This window comes from Pleurodeles waltl, chromosome 8, assembly GCF_031143425.1.
Source record: "Pleurodeles waltl isolate 20211129_DDA chromosome 8, aPleWal1.hap1.20221129, whole genome shotgun sequence".
Taxonomy (NCBI): domain Eukaryota; kingdom Metazoa; phylum Chordata; class Amphibia; order Caudata; family Salamandridae; genus Pleurodeles; species Pleurodeles waltl.
This window is the reverse complement of record NC_090447.1, coordinates 1409530379-1409546838: the sequence shown is the minus strand read 5'-3', so window position 1 is coordinate 1409546838 and position 16460 is coordinate 1409530379. Positions and strand designations below refer to the sequence as shown.

The following is a 16460-nucleotide window of genomic DNA, read 5'->3' as shown; positions in this document are numbered from 1 at the left end:
TTTAGCCTTTACTCTCTGAAACATCCTGGCTCAAAAAGACAACTTTGAAATGCTCTTTCCTGGCACTTTTTCTGGATTTTGTAATGTGCTGCTGACACACAACAAACTTACTCCTTCGGTATCCCTCCCTCTCCCTCTCTCTGTCGCTCACTCTTTCTCTCATTCTCTGTCTGAGTCTTCAAAACGTATCCCTGGACTTATTTGTGTAGTAAACTGTACCACACGTAGTTTGTGTAACGTCTTCTTTATCTACCTGATGTATATTTGAGCTCTTTGTGAATCCAAACTCTCATTCAAGATTTTGTTGTTCCATCGATTTTGACTTACATTCCTGTATCCTTCATTTCTACCTTTTTTAACGTAGAACTGTATTTTGAGTCTATTTTGGTTTGTAAATCTCCCCGGTACCTCTTCTTTGGACATCATTTAGTCATACATCCATACATACATCCATGCATACATAAACGCTCAAAGTTGTTGCCTCTGTGTCGGGTAACATCAGCCACAATGAAGTGGGAAGTTTCCTAACAGATTGTTTCTCTGAAAGGCCAGTCACTCCATTTTTGGGGCCAGCCTGTCTTCACCGGACCACAGCCCCCCCCAGCCTGTCAAAAGTCCCACTGCAACACCACAGCCAGCTCTCCTCTGCTCAGTGTCTTCGAGAAGGCAAGTGAGGTTACCCACTCATTCCAAAATTACATGTCTGGGCAGATGACCTTCACCCCTGTCCATCCAAGAATGAGTCCTCTGTTATTATTATCTGAATACCAAACTGGTAAATTGAGAGACAGGGCCTAGTAGTTAAGAGTTTGAAGGGCTCAGTCACTGTGCTCATTTTATCATCAGCATAAACCAGGGATTGGTACCAAGAGGTGACGAGTGCTGTCAAGGGAACCAACATGCACTGTCCAAGAGTACTTCAGTCACATCTTAAACACAGACATATGAGCCACATACGATGTGGTGCATTGCTACCTGCTATAAGTGGGACATGGGGGCTATTCCCCCTTCTAGAATCAGTGTCAGAGGACCACAATGCTAGCTCTGCCAGACCCCTTACTGCAGCTAAAATACACGACAGCAATGCACGGTAATGTGGCACTTCCACAAAACGTGCCGTACAACTGCACGTCCTGCAACGCTGAGCAACCAGCGTGGAGACGGAACCCCTAAAATGTCAGAAGACTTCACTGCAACTAAACAGGGTGCCTTGGCTCCTTGGAAAAGGCAAGCATTTGGTTCTCGCCTTAACATTTATTCACAAAGCAATAAAGTAGCGCTCCAAACTGTGCAACACACCAGATAACACCATACACTCCCATAGGTCACCCAATCCTTGCAGTATAATTCTAACTGTGGTCTCAAAGTGTAGACACGAGACATCATTTTCTACGAATTTGCTGCTAACTGGTTTTCCTTACAACTTTCCGAAGCACACATCACCTGCCAGTGTTCTGTGTGACGACAAACATCCACTTTCTTAAAATTTTCATTTATTAAAGGCTATCTTGCCCAGAGTACTTGGTTGCCTTACAAGCTTCTATGTACTTTTTAAATTCCATCTATTGGCTCCAGAATTTTCATTATGTGTCTCCCATTTTCCTGACGGATTAGCACATTCGGCACTGGCTAGGCACTTGAGAGGATTCCAGATGTGACCTTGGACATGTTTCCTTATGAAACACGTTGTCTCAGTTCCCAAAATTATTATGACTTTACCATGCCAACCAGGCACAGCCAGAAACACTTCATTTGAATCCTTGGCCACATTGACACCTGCAGTGTCTGCGAGATCGTGGTCATCAAATTAAACATTTGTGGACTTCTCCCCATGCCAAGCAAGAACATTTCACTGAATGCTCTGTGATATTTTCAGAATTAAAGGAAATTCTGCATCATACGTATTTTGTCCATTTCACCCATCCAAAGCCCCGTTTTCCAGCAGAATGTTGTAAAGTGATTTCCCCGTGTCACCACAGCTTAAAACACAAAATGGTGCAGAGTCTATTTTCTGATGGTAGAGAAGAGGCGGACGGTGGAGGAGCGAGATCCAGTAATGTTTTAAGGCAGAGGGAAAGGGGGCAATTGCTCATGACCTCACCTTCCAAGGTTCTCCTGAGAAAGAGAACTTTCTATCCATGGTACGTCCACTTCTCTGCCGCAACCCCAACATACAGTTCAATCGTGTTTGGCATCATGTGTGTTCAAATATCAGACTTTGGACAATAAAATTAAATGTTGTCGCAAACAGAGATTCCTAAAATATTCCTTGCCCGGGGCCCTCAAAATCCCAAAGATGGCCCTTGCGAGATCTACGTGAGGCCTTGGAGAGCAATGGCGGAGACGCTGTGAGAGCGAAGCCGCTGAGCATCCGCCAGTCCAGACTTGCAGTTCCCATGCGAAGGGCGAGGTGCTGTGAATCATAATTCTGGCAGCCCAATTATGTGATTTCCTGTGCTTCCTGGATGTGTCTCGGATACCGGTCCCGTGTTTAAAGAAGCCCCGGGGCTGCCACTTACCGACTGCCTTCCCGCCTCTGTCCTTGCTGTGACCTGGCTTTGCACTACTTTTCTTCCGCCACTTTGCGTCGACAGTGAAAAGGGCGGCTGCAGAGGCTCCCCAGACTGGCTGCTCACTGCGCGGAGGTCTGCAGCGTGCTTTCCATAATGGCCAGGCGCACTGTTGGCATGCCATTACCTCGCAATTAACAAGGATTAGCATTGCATTCATCAATTGCCTAATGCGGAAGTGTTAAAACGGCTTTGTCTAATTGCATAACTGTATTCGAGCAATTTGCCGCCATCCCAGCAGCGGGGACCAGACCTGCCTGCCCAGGCAGCGACATCGATGGTCTTAAAATGGCGGCGCTTGGTTTGAAGGGGCACGTGCCAGCTGACCTTGGCTTCTTATACGCGGCTTTACTTTTGTATTTGTCGCTTGTAGCTTCACTTTAACGAAACAGTCTGAATGGCCACACTGTTTTCAGCGGGTTTGCATGGACACCGTTCGTTGCCGACCAGTATTCATTTTTAAATGAATATTTTTTTAGCCCTTCCTTTAACTCTGATCTTTCTCAATGTGCACAGAGAAGGGTATTGTGTTAGAAAAACACCTGAATTCTGAATACACAGGCACCCAGCTTGTATTACAAGTAATGTAGTTCCCAGACCCCTCCTTTCCACATGTCCTAAAGCATCACCCCATGAAAGGGTTTCAGGACTGCAGAACATCTCTTCCGAGGAAACAGAAAGTAACTGTGCTCGGTACCCCGGTGCAGCCCGTTTTGCAGGGAGATGTGTTATGTTATTAGCATTGTATAGGGCTAACCACCAATGCTATGGTGCCACAGCGCATTCTCTATCCGAGCGATCTTTCCTATGAGGAGGAACTATCATTCAACACTGGCTGTTGTTTTGTTGGTATTTGGTTGTGTATGGTTAGTAGAAAGTTTGTTAACTTTCGGATGGTTTGGGTAACATTTTACATTCCAGCAGCTTGCAGTGTTCACGAGGTCGTACATACAATTGGTCCTGGATACTTGATCTCCAAATTCAGGCCTCCCACATCTAGCTCGTAACTTTGCTGTGATGCCACTAGACTACTCTGCATCCCAAAGTTTTGAAGACACCCCAAGTTAGTAGAGTACTTCTTCTCTAGTTATCTACCAGTGTAAGCCTCTTCTTCTCGCTGTCCTTCATGAATCCACCCAATTCAAATCCGGCAGTGTCTGACCTGAGATCTTTTGTTCCCTCCCTCTTTTCTGGGGATATTTTGTTTACTTCCGTGCCCTTCTCGTACGCTGAAGCCAGTAATGACGTTGCCACTTCACAGAAAGACAAAACATACGCACTATGAGTCTAGCTGTAAATAAAACACACATAAATAAAAATTTTAAATAATCTTTATTGCTTATTTTCATGATGGTTTTCAATATAAATATTTTGTTTTTTATTTAGGAAAAGGACCTGCCTAAAAAAATACATCCTTATTCCCAATCCTTTGTGTGTACATGTATTCCTTCGGTCTCTATACTTATCTTGTGGTGAATTAAGAGCAATGCAAGCGCACACACTCATAACTTTGTGCTGTTTACTAGAGACACATTTACACGTATATATGCAGTGTTTAACACAAATGAACATTGATCATTCTGTCTTTTTTTTTTAAATTTGTTTGCAGACACAAGGCAAGTACAGACATCACCTCCATGGACTTATGATCAATCATATCAATACCTGGGTTCAATTGGCACCCCCGCCGTGCACCCGGCTGCACCCATCTCTCCAGGACGAGCCAACGGCATGTCTGCCATCAGCGCAGAGCTCTCCAGCCGGCTAACAGGTAAATGTCCACTTAATGTATTTCCCATCTCCACTCCACAGCATGACCTTCACATAACATCACAAGCTCACAAAACATACCCGTGAACAGGGAATCAATCTATGTCCCCTTTAAACACCCTCAGTCCCTTTAAACACCCTCAGCCTTGCTCTGAAAAGAGGCGTGGTACACTGGTGACCTCTAACATAACATCTGACCTCTAACATGGCTTCCCAAAAGGGACAGAATTCATTCTGCAATTCAGGGCAGTTCTCCACATGACCCTAGTCCTCAAACAAGAGAAGGAAGAATGGATGGATGGATGAACAGATAGGTTCATATAACGACTGATACATGTATAGTAATTGCATTTATAAAGCTCTTATTAGGTATTGTTAGAGGCAGGAGCATGCCTTTCAAGGAAGGACAAGTTGAGGTGTTTAAAATGAGTTGGGGGCAATTTGCAGAAATATATTAATAAAGATTAAACCAAACATTCATATGACTCACAGAATTTCGTGCTCATAGACAGAAGGCATGGATAGAATGGAAGGGACAGCGAGGGACATTTTATAGAAAAAAGGACAGATGACAGTCAGAAGTTATGGTCAGTGCTCATGCTATATTTTAGAAGTACAAAGGATGCTTTTTGAGATAGCGTGTATGGCTAAGTAAACAGATTAAACATATAGGACCCGATTACGACCGTGGCGGATGGTATACTCCATCACAAACGTGTCAGACACCCCGCCCGCCGTATTACAAGTTCCATTATATTCTATGGAACTTGTAAACCAGCGGATGGGATACTCAGTCACAAAAGTATCCCTTCCGCCAAGGTCGTAATCAGGTCCATAGTCTAATGGAGAGATTTAGGGATACATGTACAGAGCTCACAGTACTAAATTGCTGCAGTCTGCACTTAGGGGTTCTCGACTCCAAGCCTGGAGTCTAGCACTAGTCTTCTGTTTGTGTCAGTATATGTTCACATATCCTGGAGCTCAGATAGAGTCTAAAATAAGATGAATCCTGAGTGCAATCATTGTTCTTTCTCTCTCGCTCTGCATATGCTGTACTCAGACACACACTATGCACGTGTGCCAAGACATACACCCATATTCTGAGAACACCACTCCAGACAGATCCCACACCCTGCTGAAAGGATTTCTCACCTAGAGCTGGCTTTGTCCTTCTTTAACACAACTTGGCTGCCAAGTATCTGCGTCATTCTGATGTGATATGTTTAAGCAGGCTATTATCTGATAACGTTTCCTAATCCTTCATTAATATCTGCTCTCCCTACTGAGATTGTTCCCATCATTTGTGATGCTGAGATGAGTTTAGATGTTATTAAAATTGCTTTACCAGCACTGTGAGAGAGAAAATTCATACTCTGGCTTTGACACAGCTTGTTTTGTTTCTTTCCCATATGTAGCATGTGTCAATTGTGATAGTGTGTAAAATTGGCTATAAATCATCGCTTCTAATTAGTGCATTGAGAGACGGGCTTAATGATTCCCCCTCAAGCACAACCTCCTACCTTCATAACACCACAGCACCTCGGAAATGCAATCCATATTGGTGCTGTGTTCTTTCTACTTTTTCGCTCTGGACATTTGGTTTTTATGGCCTCTGCATGGGCAGAAAGGCACCTAACAAGGCTTCAGGCAAATGTGCTCTGTTTAAAAGGATAAGCAGTTTTATTTTAAATTGCCACACCTATCATTATTGCACAGTTTCACCCCACCTGTACAGAGTGCAGAAATGGTTTGCAAGAGTGAAAGGAAATACTTTCTCCACTTGTACCTTAAAATGCAAGAAACTTTCAAAAGTGCATGTTTTGTGTAGTCAAGCTGCAGAGCACATTCACAAATCTATAATATGGAGTAAAACTCAAAATGGTAACTTTTGAGAGGAGAGTGTTAGCAAATAAATTTTGCAATGCATAAGTAATCCAGTCCTATTTATGTACAATTTTACCCAAAAAGTGCCTTCCAGTTCTAGTAGATACGTTTGTAGGGCATTTTAGGTGTGTCGCTGCTCTGTAGACAAAGAAATGATGTAATTCTCAGTATGTTTAACAAGGGACATAGCAAGTGTTCTGCCCCAGAATCTACTTCATAGTTTTCTGTACATGAGGGAATTGCGTGTGTGGACAACGTTTAGAAAAGCCAAGATATCCACAGCAATGTGCTCCGGAGCACAAGGCCCCCTTCAGGTTTTTTACGCATAGCTGCTAACATGCCAACACTACAGTTTGCCAGCTTGACCAGATACATTTATCCAAATATTGCAAAACACTTGACGTTCACTGTTGTGATGTTCATTGAAATCACACATTTGTATTGCCTTTCTTTTGCTAAAACCCATTTTCCACACATTACTTCCCTCTTTCCTTAGGTGACCCAAGAAACGTTGGGGTGGGGTTTCCAGATTGGATCTCACAAGAATGCGCCCCCCTATACTATTTAGAAAGAAATGCACTGAAATGTAAGCTTTTAACTGACTTAAAAGTATTGCATCGGTGGTGTGTTTTGGGGGAGGGCATTGTGCTAGCTTGATAAACTGTCAAACTGGGATATATTTCTGTCTGATGAAATACATCCATTTAAGAGGCAAGAACATATGGGAAAACTTGGCTATAGTTTGGTGCTTCTCACCTTTTGGGACCAGACATTCTTAAATATGACTAATTGTATTGTTAAACACATCTACACATATGCAATATCCAGGGTCAATCCTCCATCTACTGTGTGAATCCCACGCCAGACACCAGCAACGGTGTAAAGACGCTTTCCTAGGCACAGTGTCATTTTTCCCTGCCATTGAACCACATGCACTGCTTCTAGACCCAGATTTGTTTTCACGATTGTTATATATTTCTCGCAAAATTCCCCAAAATATGTGACTATTGTGACTCATATGCAGTCGGGTTTTGCACGAACATATAAATATTGCTTTGTCCGATTTGAACACAAGTGTCATTTCCTCGACCTTTCCCCCACAAAGAAAAGCCACGCAAGGTATGCAGTCCCATACAGAATGCTGTTCCTGTGCCTCTTATTTTCAAGCAATAGATTTAGCAACCAGACAGGTGAAAGCAGGTGAAAGCCACTGGCATGACTGGTTTAAGTCAGGCAGTGATTAATAACTGTCAATATGAATAACAACAGCTATGGCATGTTTAGTTCATTTGACCTTTTATCTCACTACTTTGTCAGTTTTCTACCCCCCCCCCCCTTCCTTAAAGCCTTTATGTAGCCTCTGCTTTCCCCTTGTATTTTGTATTCTCACTGCAGGCCTGTCTTTTCTCCATGCCTTTTCAAATTTGATCACAGGTTTTGTCTCAGGTTGGCGTTCTAGTGTTTCACCTACACTGTCTGATGAGGGAGTTACTGAAAAAGCTCTGCGTAGGAGGGGCTTCGGATGCTGTCCTCTCCAGTCTCACATTAGGGAAAGAGGCCCACCATGTGTTTACACTTATTGATAGTGGCTGCTGGTTGCCCTCACCGCAGACTCCAGTTGCTGAGGTGATGAGAAAATCAGACGCCATGGGGAAGTGCCTGATTCTTGAGAAGTTCTGTAAACCTTATCACCAGATGATGAAGTTTACACCACTTTTACTGCTTGTGCCCCTGAGATGTGAGCCCAACCACCCTATCACCCACAGGTTGCTCTGTCTGCACTAATTACGGGTTTCAGGCAAGTCATAGAGAAACCTCAACGCATTTGCAGGTCCAACTAAGCCTTCCAAGGTAAGGTTTGCTTAGGGAACGACACATGTTGCCATAGGTAGCAGACCCTCTATGGATTCCAAAACTATGGACAGAATGAAGGTGTCTTTCAGTCTTAATTCTGTGTATTTGATTATTTCAAAGATTGTGAAGTACAAACCACACCAGGTGAGCACAAGCGTTCAGGTTGTAATACACGTTCAACAGTTACAAAGGTGACATTAGAAAGCATATTACAGTAAAGGTAAATCATGGGAATGGATAGTGTATTGGTTTCAAACAAATGAAAACAAACTTTTTCAATTTATTTGATAAAATATGTTCATGATGGAAACTATAATATATGAGATTATGAAATTATCAGTATGACACCAATAATGTTTTCACATAAAACGTGATATAATTAAGCAAAGACGGAATTTGTACTTATTTAAAATAAGACTTAAATAAAATAACATACATAAAATGCGAAAAAGGCAACTTTGCAGCATCTCAATAGTTATGTCTGGTTATTAAAGAATACCGCAGTGAAAGGTGTGGAAAGTTGGTACAAATATAAAAAATAGTGAATTACCTTCATCTATCTGATATTCCTTATAAAATATGTCAAACAAAAAGTGGTTAAAAGTAATGTGAATGTAATGGCAACAAAACAAAATACAAATGCAGATGATATTACCTGCTGTTAATGGACCGAGCAGAGGCCAATAACACTTAAACAACACTACGCAGAGCACTTAACAATACTTGGACAGGTTGTCTGATTCCTCTCTTCAGTACAAAATTTCCATTTTCTTTGAAACTTTTAATGTCCAGATTTCATCCTCCGTGAAAAATAGGGTCAGACTCAGTGCCCTCACAGGCATTCCACCTGATTGGCACCGCAATATACTTTTTGAGACATGCTTGTCATGATCTGAGAGTATATGTCCATACGGAATTCACGCGGGATGAAAGGCAAGGCGCATTCGGCTAATCCAACAAGCGTTAATTGGATTTTAAAACTTCGGGTTACCATTCATTTGGGCTAAATTTGAAACAAATAAAACAAAGATCAATAAAAAAAAGTCTAAAATAGTACTGAAATCTATTATGTGGCTTCACTGACCCCTTTGCCAAATATAGGCACCTAACATAACATATTCCCTCTGGGCCAGAGGGACCATCAGCACAACACCCATATTTCCTCTTTCCACAGATGCACTTTTCAATATATCTGTAATAGGTGCAAACTTTAGAAAAGCGTTGAAAAAGTGTGGTCTTCTGGATTTTTAGAGTTGAGAGTGAATAGCCATAGATCCTAAATGCTAGCAAATGTTAGATCACCAGAGTGGAGTTTATATGCCTTACCAGGCTTATCTTACGAGCATGCATGCACTTTCTACAGCTCGTACTGTTCCAACAGCCAAATGCAAATGAATATGAGGACTTCTGGCTTGGCTCTATAAGGGTACTGTGATGACTAACATTACATTGCTAAACTAACTAGTATGGCAATCAAATATATGTTGCATCTTTCAATGTATTCAGTAATCTTCAGTACTCACCCATCTTCCGTTTTTTTGTCATCTTCAACAGGTGCTTCTGACCTACCGGCCTTCAGTGATCCACGGGTAGGAATTGACCGCCAGTTCACAACACTTCCATCAATATCTGACCCTCGTATGCACTATCCCGGGGCTTTCACATACACACCGACCCCCGTCTCTACAGGAATAGGAATCGGCATGTCTGCCATGAGCACTGCCACAAGGTACCATACCTACCTACCGCCACCGTATCCAGGCTCAACTCAGGCTCAAGGCAACCCCTTCCAGGCCAGCTCACCTTCCTACCATCTCTACTATGGCACATCTGCAGGATCCTACCAGTTCTCAATGATGTCAGGAGGAGATCGGTCCCCTCCACGCATCCTTCCCCCTTGCACTAATGCTTCCACAGGATCCACCCTGCTGAACCCCAACCTCCCAAACCAAAGCGATGGGATAGACACTGAAGGCAGCCATAGCAATTCCCCAACCAACATGGGCTCCACAGCAAGGCTAGAGGAAGCCGTGTGGCGGCCATATTGAATTACCCAATTGCAAAGCTGACATTTTCAGGGAGTTTACTTCCTTCATCAAGTGGACAAGTTTGTTATGATGAAGCGTGGAAAGATTCCGTCAGGGGAAAAAAATGACTGCTTCTAACCTGACAATGCTGTGAATACAAAAAAGAGATTTTTTAAATCTACAATCCAATTTTTGCCCAACTATTATATTACAAGAAGTTTGGGGATTTTTTATATACTTTTGTTGGGGGTAGGGGAATTTCATCTTTCCTTGCAGCTGATTTTGTTTATTTTGGCACCTTATAAATTGCTTCGAGAAAGTATGAACATTTTTAAAACAATGTTGCTTGCTTTTTTGTTTTTTTAGCCACTGAAAGAAATGTCCCATTTCAGTGAGATGTTATTTAATTTTGGGGGTGTGCTCCTGTTTCCCATTTTTTACTTTTTATATTTTTATAAGCAATTGCTACAGCCGAAGGTGATTTCCAACTACTGTACTACCATGCAAAGTTTTTAGATATTTATGCATAATGTTTAATTTTCTAATGTGCTACTAGCATTATTTAAATATGCTTGGATTTGAAAACAGATATCAGTAAAATGGGAACTGTATTGAAGTAAAGGGCTGGCATTTTCTGATCGATACCTTGGCATCCCAGATCAAGAGGAGTATTGTTTACGTTTCAGATACACATTTTTTAAATGGAAATGCCATAACCAGTCTAATGTATTTCCAGAAATGTTGGTCAGTGTTGCTTTCCAAAACAGCACTGATTTATTAGTTTTAATGGGTCATTTGCAAAAATCAGGTAGAAGGATATGAATAACCCTCCCCACTGATACAGGCCACTCCCAGTAGTAGTGTGTGGTGACCAGTGCTTTAAATGGAAATATAGAAATGAAGGTACTTGTTGTGACTTGACTTGTTCCTATGCATTCTTTCCTTAGTTACCAGTTCTCTGCTGCTCAGCCAAAGTGTGTGTGAGGTCACAGAATGTTCACGAGTGCCTGTTTGGTGTGAATGGTCAGTTGGTGAGAGTGGGCTGAGCAGCAAGGATGCTGCTTCTGGTGGGGCGTTAACCTGTAACTAAGCTGAATATGCCTACACCATATAACCTACAAAAGATCCATTGTCAATTACAACAGTACTCAGAATTGACAGTACCTGTTTCTGTTTGCTCCTGAGAAATGCTGGTACTCTCCCATTAAATGTATTGCAGCAGTGCTGAGAACTGCAGATACTCTACCTTTCAAATTAAAGAAGTGCAGGTACTCAGAACCAAACAATACTGCCCATTTAAAGCACTGCTGATGAATCAAGAGAGAATGGGTAACTAGTGTTAGCTTTTATAGTCTGAGTTACGCCAGGACATAATTTATAGTTAGCACCCTGTATGGAAAGCAGAGCCATTCAGAATGCTTAGTATGCTGGCACTAACTACTGATGTTCTTCCACAGTCTGTCTTCAGTGATACGGACATGAAGCCGGCAGAGACAGTGGGTATGTTTATTTGCCTATGCTGGGTGAGATTAGGGAAGCCGCATTGATGGTCTTATATCTCAACTGCTGCCAGCTGTTAACAGCTCTTTATTGCCTTTCATCTCATCAAGTGCTCTTCACTCGGACCGTAATATCAGGATAAGTAGTTAAAAGTGGTTAACTCCTTCTGCAGAGAGCATTAATCAATGTAAAATTCCTGAGCAGAAAACAAGAACACTTAACTATTACCGACCATGAAAAACTTTAGGCTGGGAAGATGTAGGGATTATTGTGGCAAAACCACTTCACACTGTGCATGCATGAACAGGCATTGACAATAATTTTGTTGTGTATATGTGGGGACACGGTAGGTTTGGGTTGGTTTTGGGTTCCAAAGAGGCCATTTGTCACCTAAGAAATGTAGTTAACAGAGCATATTCTGTAAGGTCTGCCGGAAGGAAGAGTTGTGCAACCACATGGAAGAACACTAATCGTCTGTAGGACAGTATCATTGCTGGTGCAATATGTACCTTTTAATGGAAGGTCACACTGCTTCAAATTTGTATTCCAGCCTGTGTTATTCCATGTCCCACCTGTGTGTGCAGCAGTCCAACACCTCATGTACGTTGGTGGTCCTCCTTGGCACCTTGGGGTTGTAGGCATGTCAACTTAGCCATAACTCAGTTTTAATAAGAGAAAGGCCATTTGGATATTTTGTTCTTGTATCCTTAGCTCAGTGTTCAATATTTATGTAATTCTTTTAAATTAGAAGCAAGGCATCCTTTGCAAGAAGTGATTTAATGAGTGATTTAATAAGGGAAGCTGTAAAAACCCAGTTTATCCCCATTTTACATGAGTGCGTTAGCCCAACTCCGCTGACCACCGGATATCCCTTTTTATATCTGTCATTGATGCACCTGGCTCCTTTTAACTCACATCCTATGCAACAACTCAGGAATACAATGCACATTGAAGATGAACTATACTGGAACATTTCCAGAGTCAACTGGAAAATGGACAGCTGCCTGACCTATTAAGACGGATAGCTGGCGGGTTCCACTGTCCAAATATGAGAAACAGCTGGCAGATTCCACTGTCCTAATAAAACAGTCATCTGGCGATTCCATTGGCCTATTAAGACAAAAAGCTGGTGGATTCTCGATTCCACTGTCCAAATAAGACAAACAGCTGGCCAATTCCATTGTCCAAACTAAACAGACAGCTGGCGGATTCCACTGTCCTAATAAGACGAATAGCTGGTCAATGCTGCTGTCCCAATCTGAGATACAAATCCATGATGCCGCACTGATCGCAAAGGGACTCCTGTGTCAGAAAGACCATTCATTTCACAGCACTGAGCTGAGAGTTTGGGATTTCTGTTCTGTACACCTACCAGTAACCAAGCAAACATATCAGATGTCACTGCATAAAAGTCCACAAAAGCACTATTTTATTTTAGGAAATTTGGTTGAGTTTGGTGGTTGTACTTCTCTTGAGCACAAACAACTCGTGGTGATATGTTTGTACTCCAAATATGAGTGAGGAATGTTTATTTAATGTACCTAGATCTAGCGAAAATAAATATTGCAGGTCAACTCTGAAGAATATTCGAAAGCAGGACTTCAGATCAGTGTTTGATAATACGTTATAAAGAAGGATGAAATGTAAAAAAAAAATGTCCTCGGCTGCTGGCAGCGACACAGCTGATCTTATTTAAATCATGTGTTTTTCTTCAGATTCTTTTGTTTATTCTGTATATATTTTGGTTTGTTTTTGTTATTCGATTGTTTGTATCAATCAGATGCAGTAGCACTTTTGGCATACCACCTGAAAACAGTCAATAGATTGAGTGGGGTCCTCCTTTTGTTCAACAAGGCAAGGTTGTTATTAGTGGCAGCAAAAATGGAGAATGTGTTCTCTGAAATTGCATAGAGAAAAGTAATATGAAACCTGTTTTAGGACAACTCACATGTAATTAATGCGTATGGCCACCAGATGTCAGGGTTGCCTTTTAAAGTACACATGAAAAGACCCAACTATTATTTTAATCAGTACTATTTGCACATCAATATCACTAATAATGTGTGCAAACGGAAGAAATAATGAAAAAAGCATCTGCAATGAGAAATAGAAAACAACCATTTAATTTGACTTTACAAAATACAGTGACAGAACCTGTCTCTCTGCGTATGTCATACTTCTTTACTACTGCTTAATCAGTAATATTGAATAACAACAAACATTAGAAATGAACTACATATGAATATCCACACTTGATTCACTACGTATTTTCTATGAGTGGGTGTTACGTATTCCAGGCTTGGTATAAATCATGTATTTTTAGGATTAAGACGTGCTTTCTCAGATGGGATAAACCTTTTTCTGATTCTGATTTTTCTGATTCACACAACTTTTTCTTTGCATAAGCATGCCTTACTCCTAGAAATAAAAAGCGTAAGTAACACCTAATTCAGAAGAAGACACAGTAGATATTATTTACTATTGTTTTGTGTAAGTGCTTGTGTAGTTCATAGCTTGGCTTCGATTTTATTACCATTATAAAAGCCTTCAGGCAAAATCGTGCAACGCCACAAGCAGCTGTGCAACCTTTACACTGACAAGTCTTTGTGAGTTGGTTGTGCTCTCTCCATTCCTTCTGCCTGTTCATAGGGCCAGATGTACAAAGCCCTTTTGCATTTCTTAATGGTCCGAATCGGTGATCCGGGCCGTTACGAAATGCAAAACGGCCTTTTCTTATGTACAAAGGCCTTTAAGAAATCATAAATTGCAATTTCTACCCTCTAGAAATCGCAATTTGTGATTCCCAGAATAGGAAATCACAAACAGGGATTTCTTATTTGCGATTCCTATTCTGATGTACAAAGCATTTCCTAAATGCGACTTGGGCATTTAGGAGATACAATTACCACTGACTTGAAGTCGGTGGTAAGCAGGTGCCATTTAAAAACTCCACCCCAAGATGCTTTAAAAAAAATTGTAATAGAGCACACACATGCCGTTTAGGCATATGTGTGCTCTACATGTGCACCCATATTTTGGTGGTGCACAAAGAGGGGCCTTTTGCCATCCTTGGTTTTGCGTTTTCTAAATGCAAAACCGGCCCTTTGACTAAAATGCAATGGGACTTCTTAATACCAATTTCCTAATAGTGATTCCTACTTTGAACAACTGAATGTATTCAGGAAGCGTAAGCTGGGGCTTAGTATCATTGGGCGCTCATTTTAAAAAAATTAGTAGATGTCTGTCCTACCCAAGTGACCACACTTGGAATATGATACGTAAACTTCCAACAGCTACAGGTAGCAAATCATAAAGTCACCAGAGATACCCAATCTAGGCATGTGCAAAGTCATATCCCCTAAACCAAAATGTTATTTTTGTGCAGAACAGATACCACACACATACAAACTGTCACCACTGAGGAGCTACAAACCTTCGCTCAATAACAGAACATGTCCCTATTTTGAACACCCCTTAAATATGTATAAAATATGCAACAGTGTTTGTTTCATGGTCGATATGTGTCTCTTGCCTCATATCTTTCTCTGGATAGGAGATCATATGGTTACAACGTTTCCTTATTCAATACAGTTTGCATTCTTTCTTCGGAAATCTTGCCAGAATAGATCCTGCTACATCTGAGAATTGTTTTTCTTCATTTTATATGCACTGGGAGTTTGTGTTAGTTTCTCTCATTTAGATCTAACGAAAATTCCTCACCTGTCGTTTTCTTTATTGTTACAGAAGAGTTACAGCAAGTTGTTGTATTTATAAATGTAAATAAATTTAACGAGCTTCCGCGCCATTTATTGATAAAGCTTGTAACTAATTAACATTTCTTCTGTTTGTTTTTCCATGATATTTGTCTTTGTATTGTTTCAATACTGCTTCAGTTTCCCACCCCAACAATAGATTTTACAGCCGAAGACGTTTCATTTGTTTTTGTAAACCTTGTAAAAATGTCTTTCGCATGAAACTTCAATTTGTTTCTTTTTTTCCTGAGGAAGTGAATGATTTTTCAGTGACCCATGGGTTATTTATTTTATTTTGTCAATAAACTTTGTTTGAAATTTTAACTTATGTTTCTGATTGTGCACAGCAGAGACACGAAAAAGATTGCTGATTACTTACTTAGAATGCTCAGCACACACAACTGAGTGCCAGATTCTGGTTCAGAAGTGAGTGAGATGTGATAACTAATCATTAATATTGGCTGAAGCGACGATTTTGGCCTGTGGCAATTCACAAAATAAGGAATTGTTACATGCAGTGACTGGTTCATGGGCCAGCACTTGATTTGGCCCATCAGGCTGGCTGATCTAGCAAGGCAGAATAGAACTGGCCTATCAAATGAATTGTTTCGAGAGGTAGGGTCTGTATTAACCTATCAAATGTGTTGTTCCAGGAAGAGTGCAAACAGTCGGCCAATAAGATTGTTGGTTTTATGAAATATCTGTGGCGTCAGTTTAACAGATGTGTTGATTCAGAAACTAGTTGGGATCACTTGATTTAATTGTTTGATTAGGAGAGCAAAAATAGAGGCAGTCTCTGGCTAGGACAATCTGATAAGCTCAGCTAGGAAGTAGGTGACAAGATACTCCATTTGACTGATTGAGGGTGTGGCCAGTGCCTGAGTTAGTTTGTTCATATAACAGATGTGGAATACGTGTATAACACTGGCCAATGCAAGTGACATAAAAGAAAAAAGGCAAAGAGACTGTCTATTTTGGATTAAACAATATGAAACTAAACTAGTAGACTTGCTGATTCAGCATGATGACATCAGTTCTACCTGTCTTAATAAATGATTAATTAATACACCTGTAGCACACTTGGGATCCACCTCAAAACTAGA

At 41.1% G+C, this 16460-nt stretch overlaps 1 protein-coding gene across 5 annotated transcripts in view; it reads left to right on the top strand.

The window, feature by feature from the left end:
* RUNX1 (RUNX family transcription factor 1) overlaps positions 1-15681 on the top strand; it is a 484255-nt gene extending 468574 nt beyond the window's left edge. For 3 of the 5 annotated variants that reach the window (XM_069202507.1, XM_069202505.1, XM_069202506.1), the window contains 3 exons: positions 4180-4341; positions 6721-6810; positions 9633-15681. In XM_069202507.1, coding sequence (XP_069058608.1) covers positions 4180-4341; positions 6721-6810; positions 9633-10126 — 746 coding nt within the window. In that variant the 3' untranslated portion in view covers positions 10127-15681. The remainder of the gene's footprint in view (positions 1-4179; positions 4342-6720; positions 6811-9632) is intronic. The other 2 variants (XM_069202508.1, XM_069202509.1) reach the window with 1 other exon arrangement.
* The last annotated feature ends 779 nt before the right edge of the window (positions 15682-16460 follow it).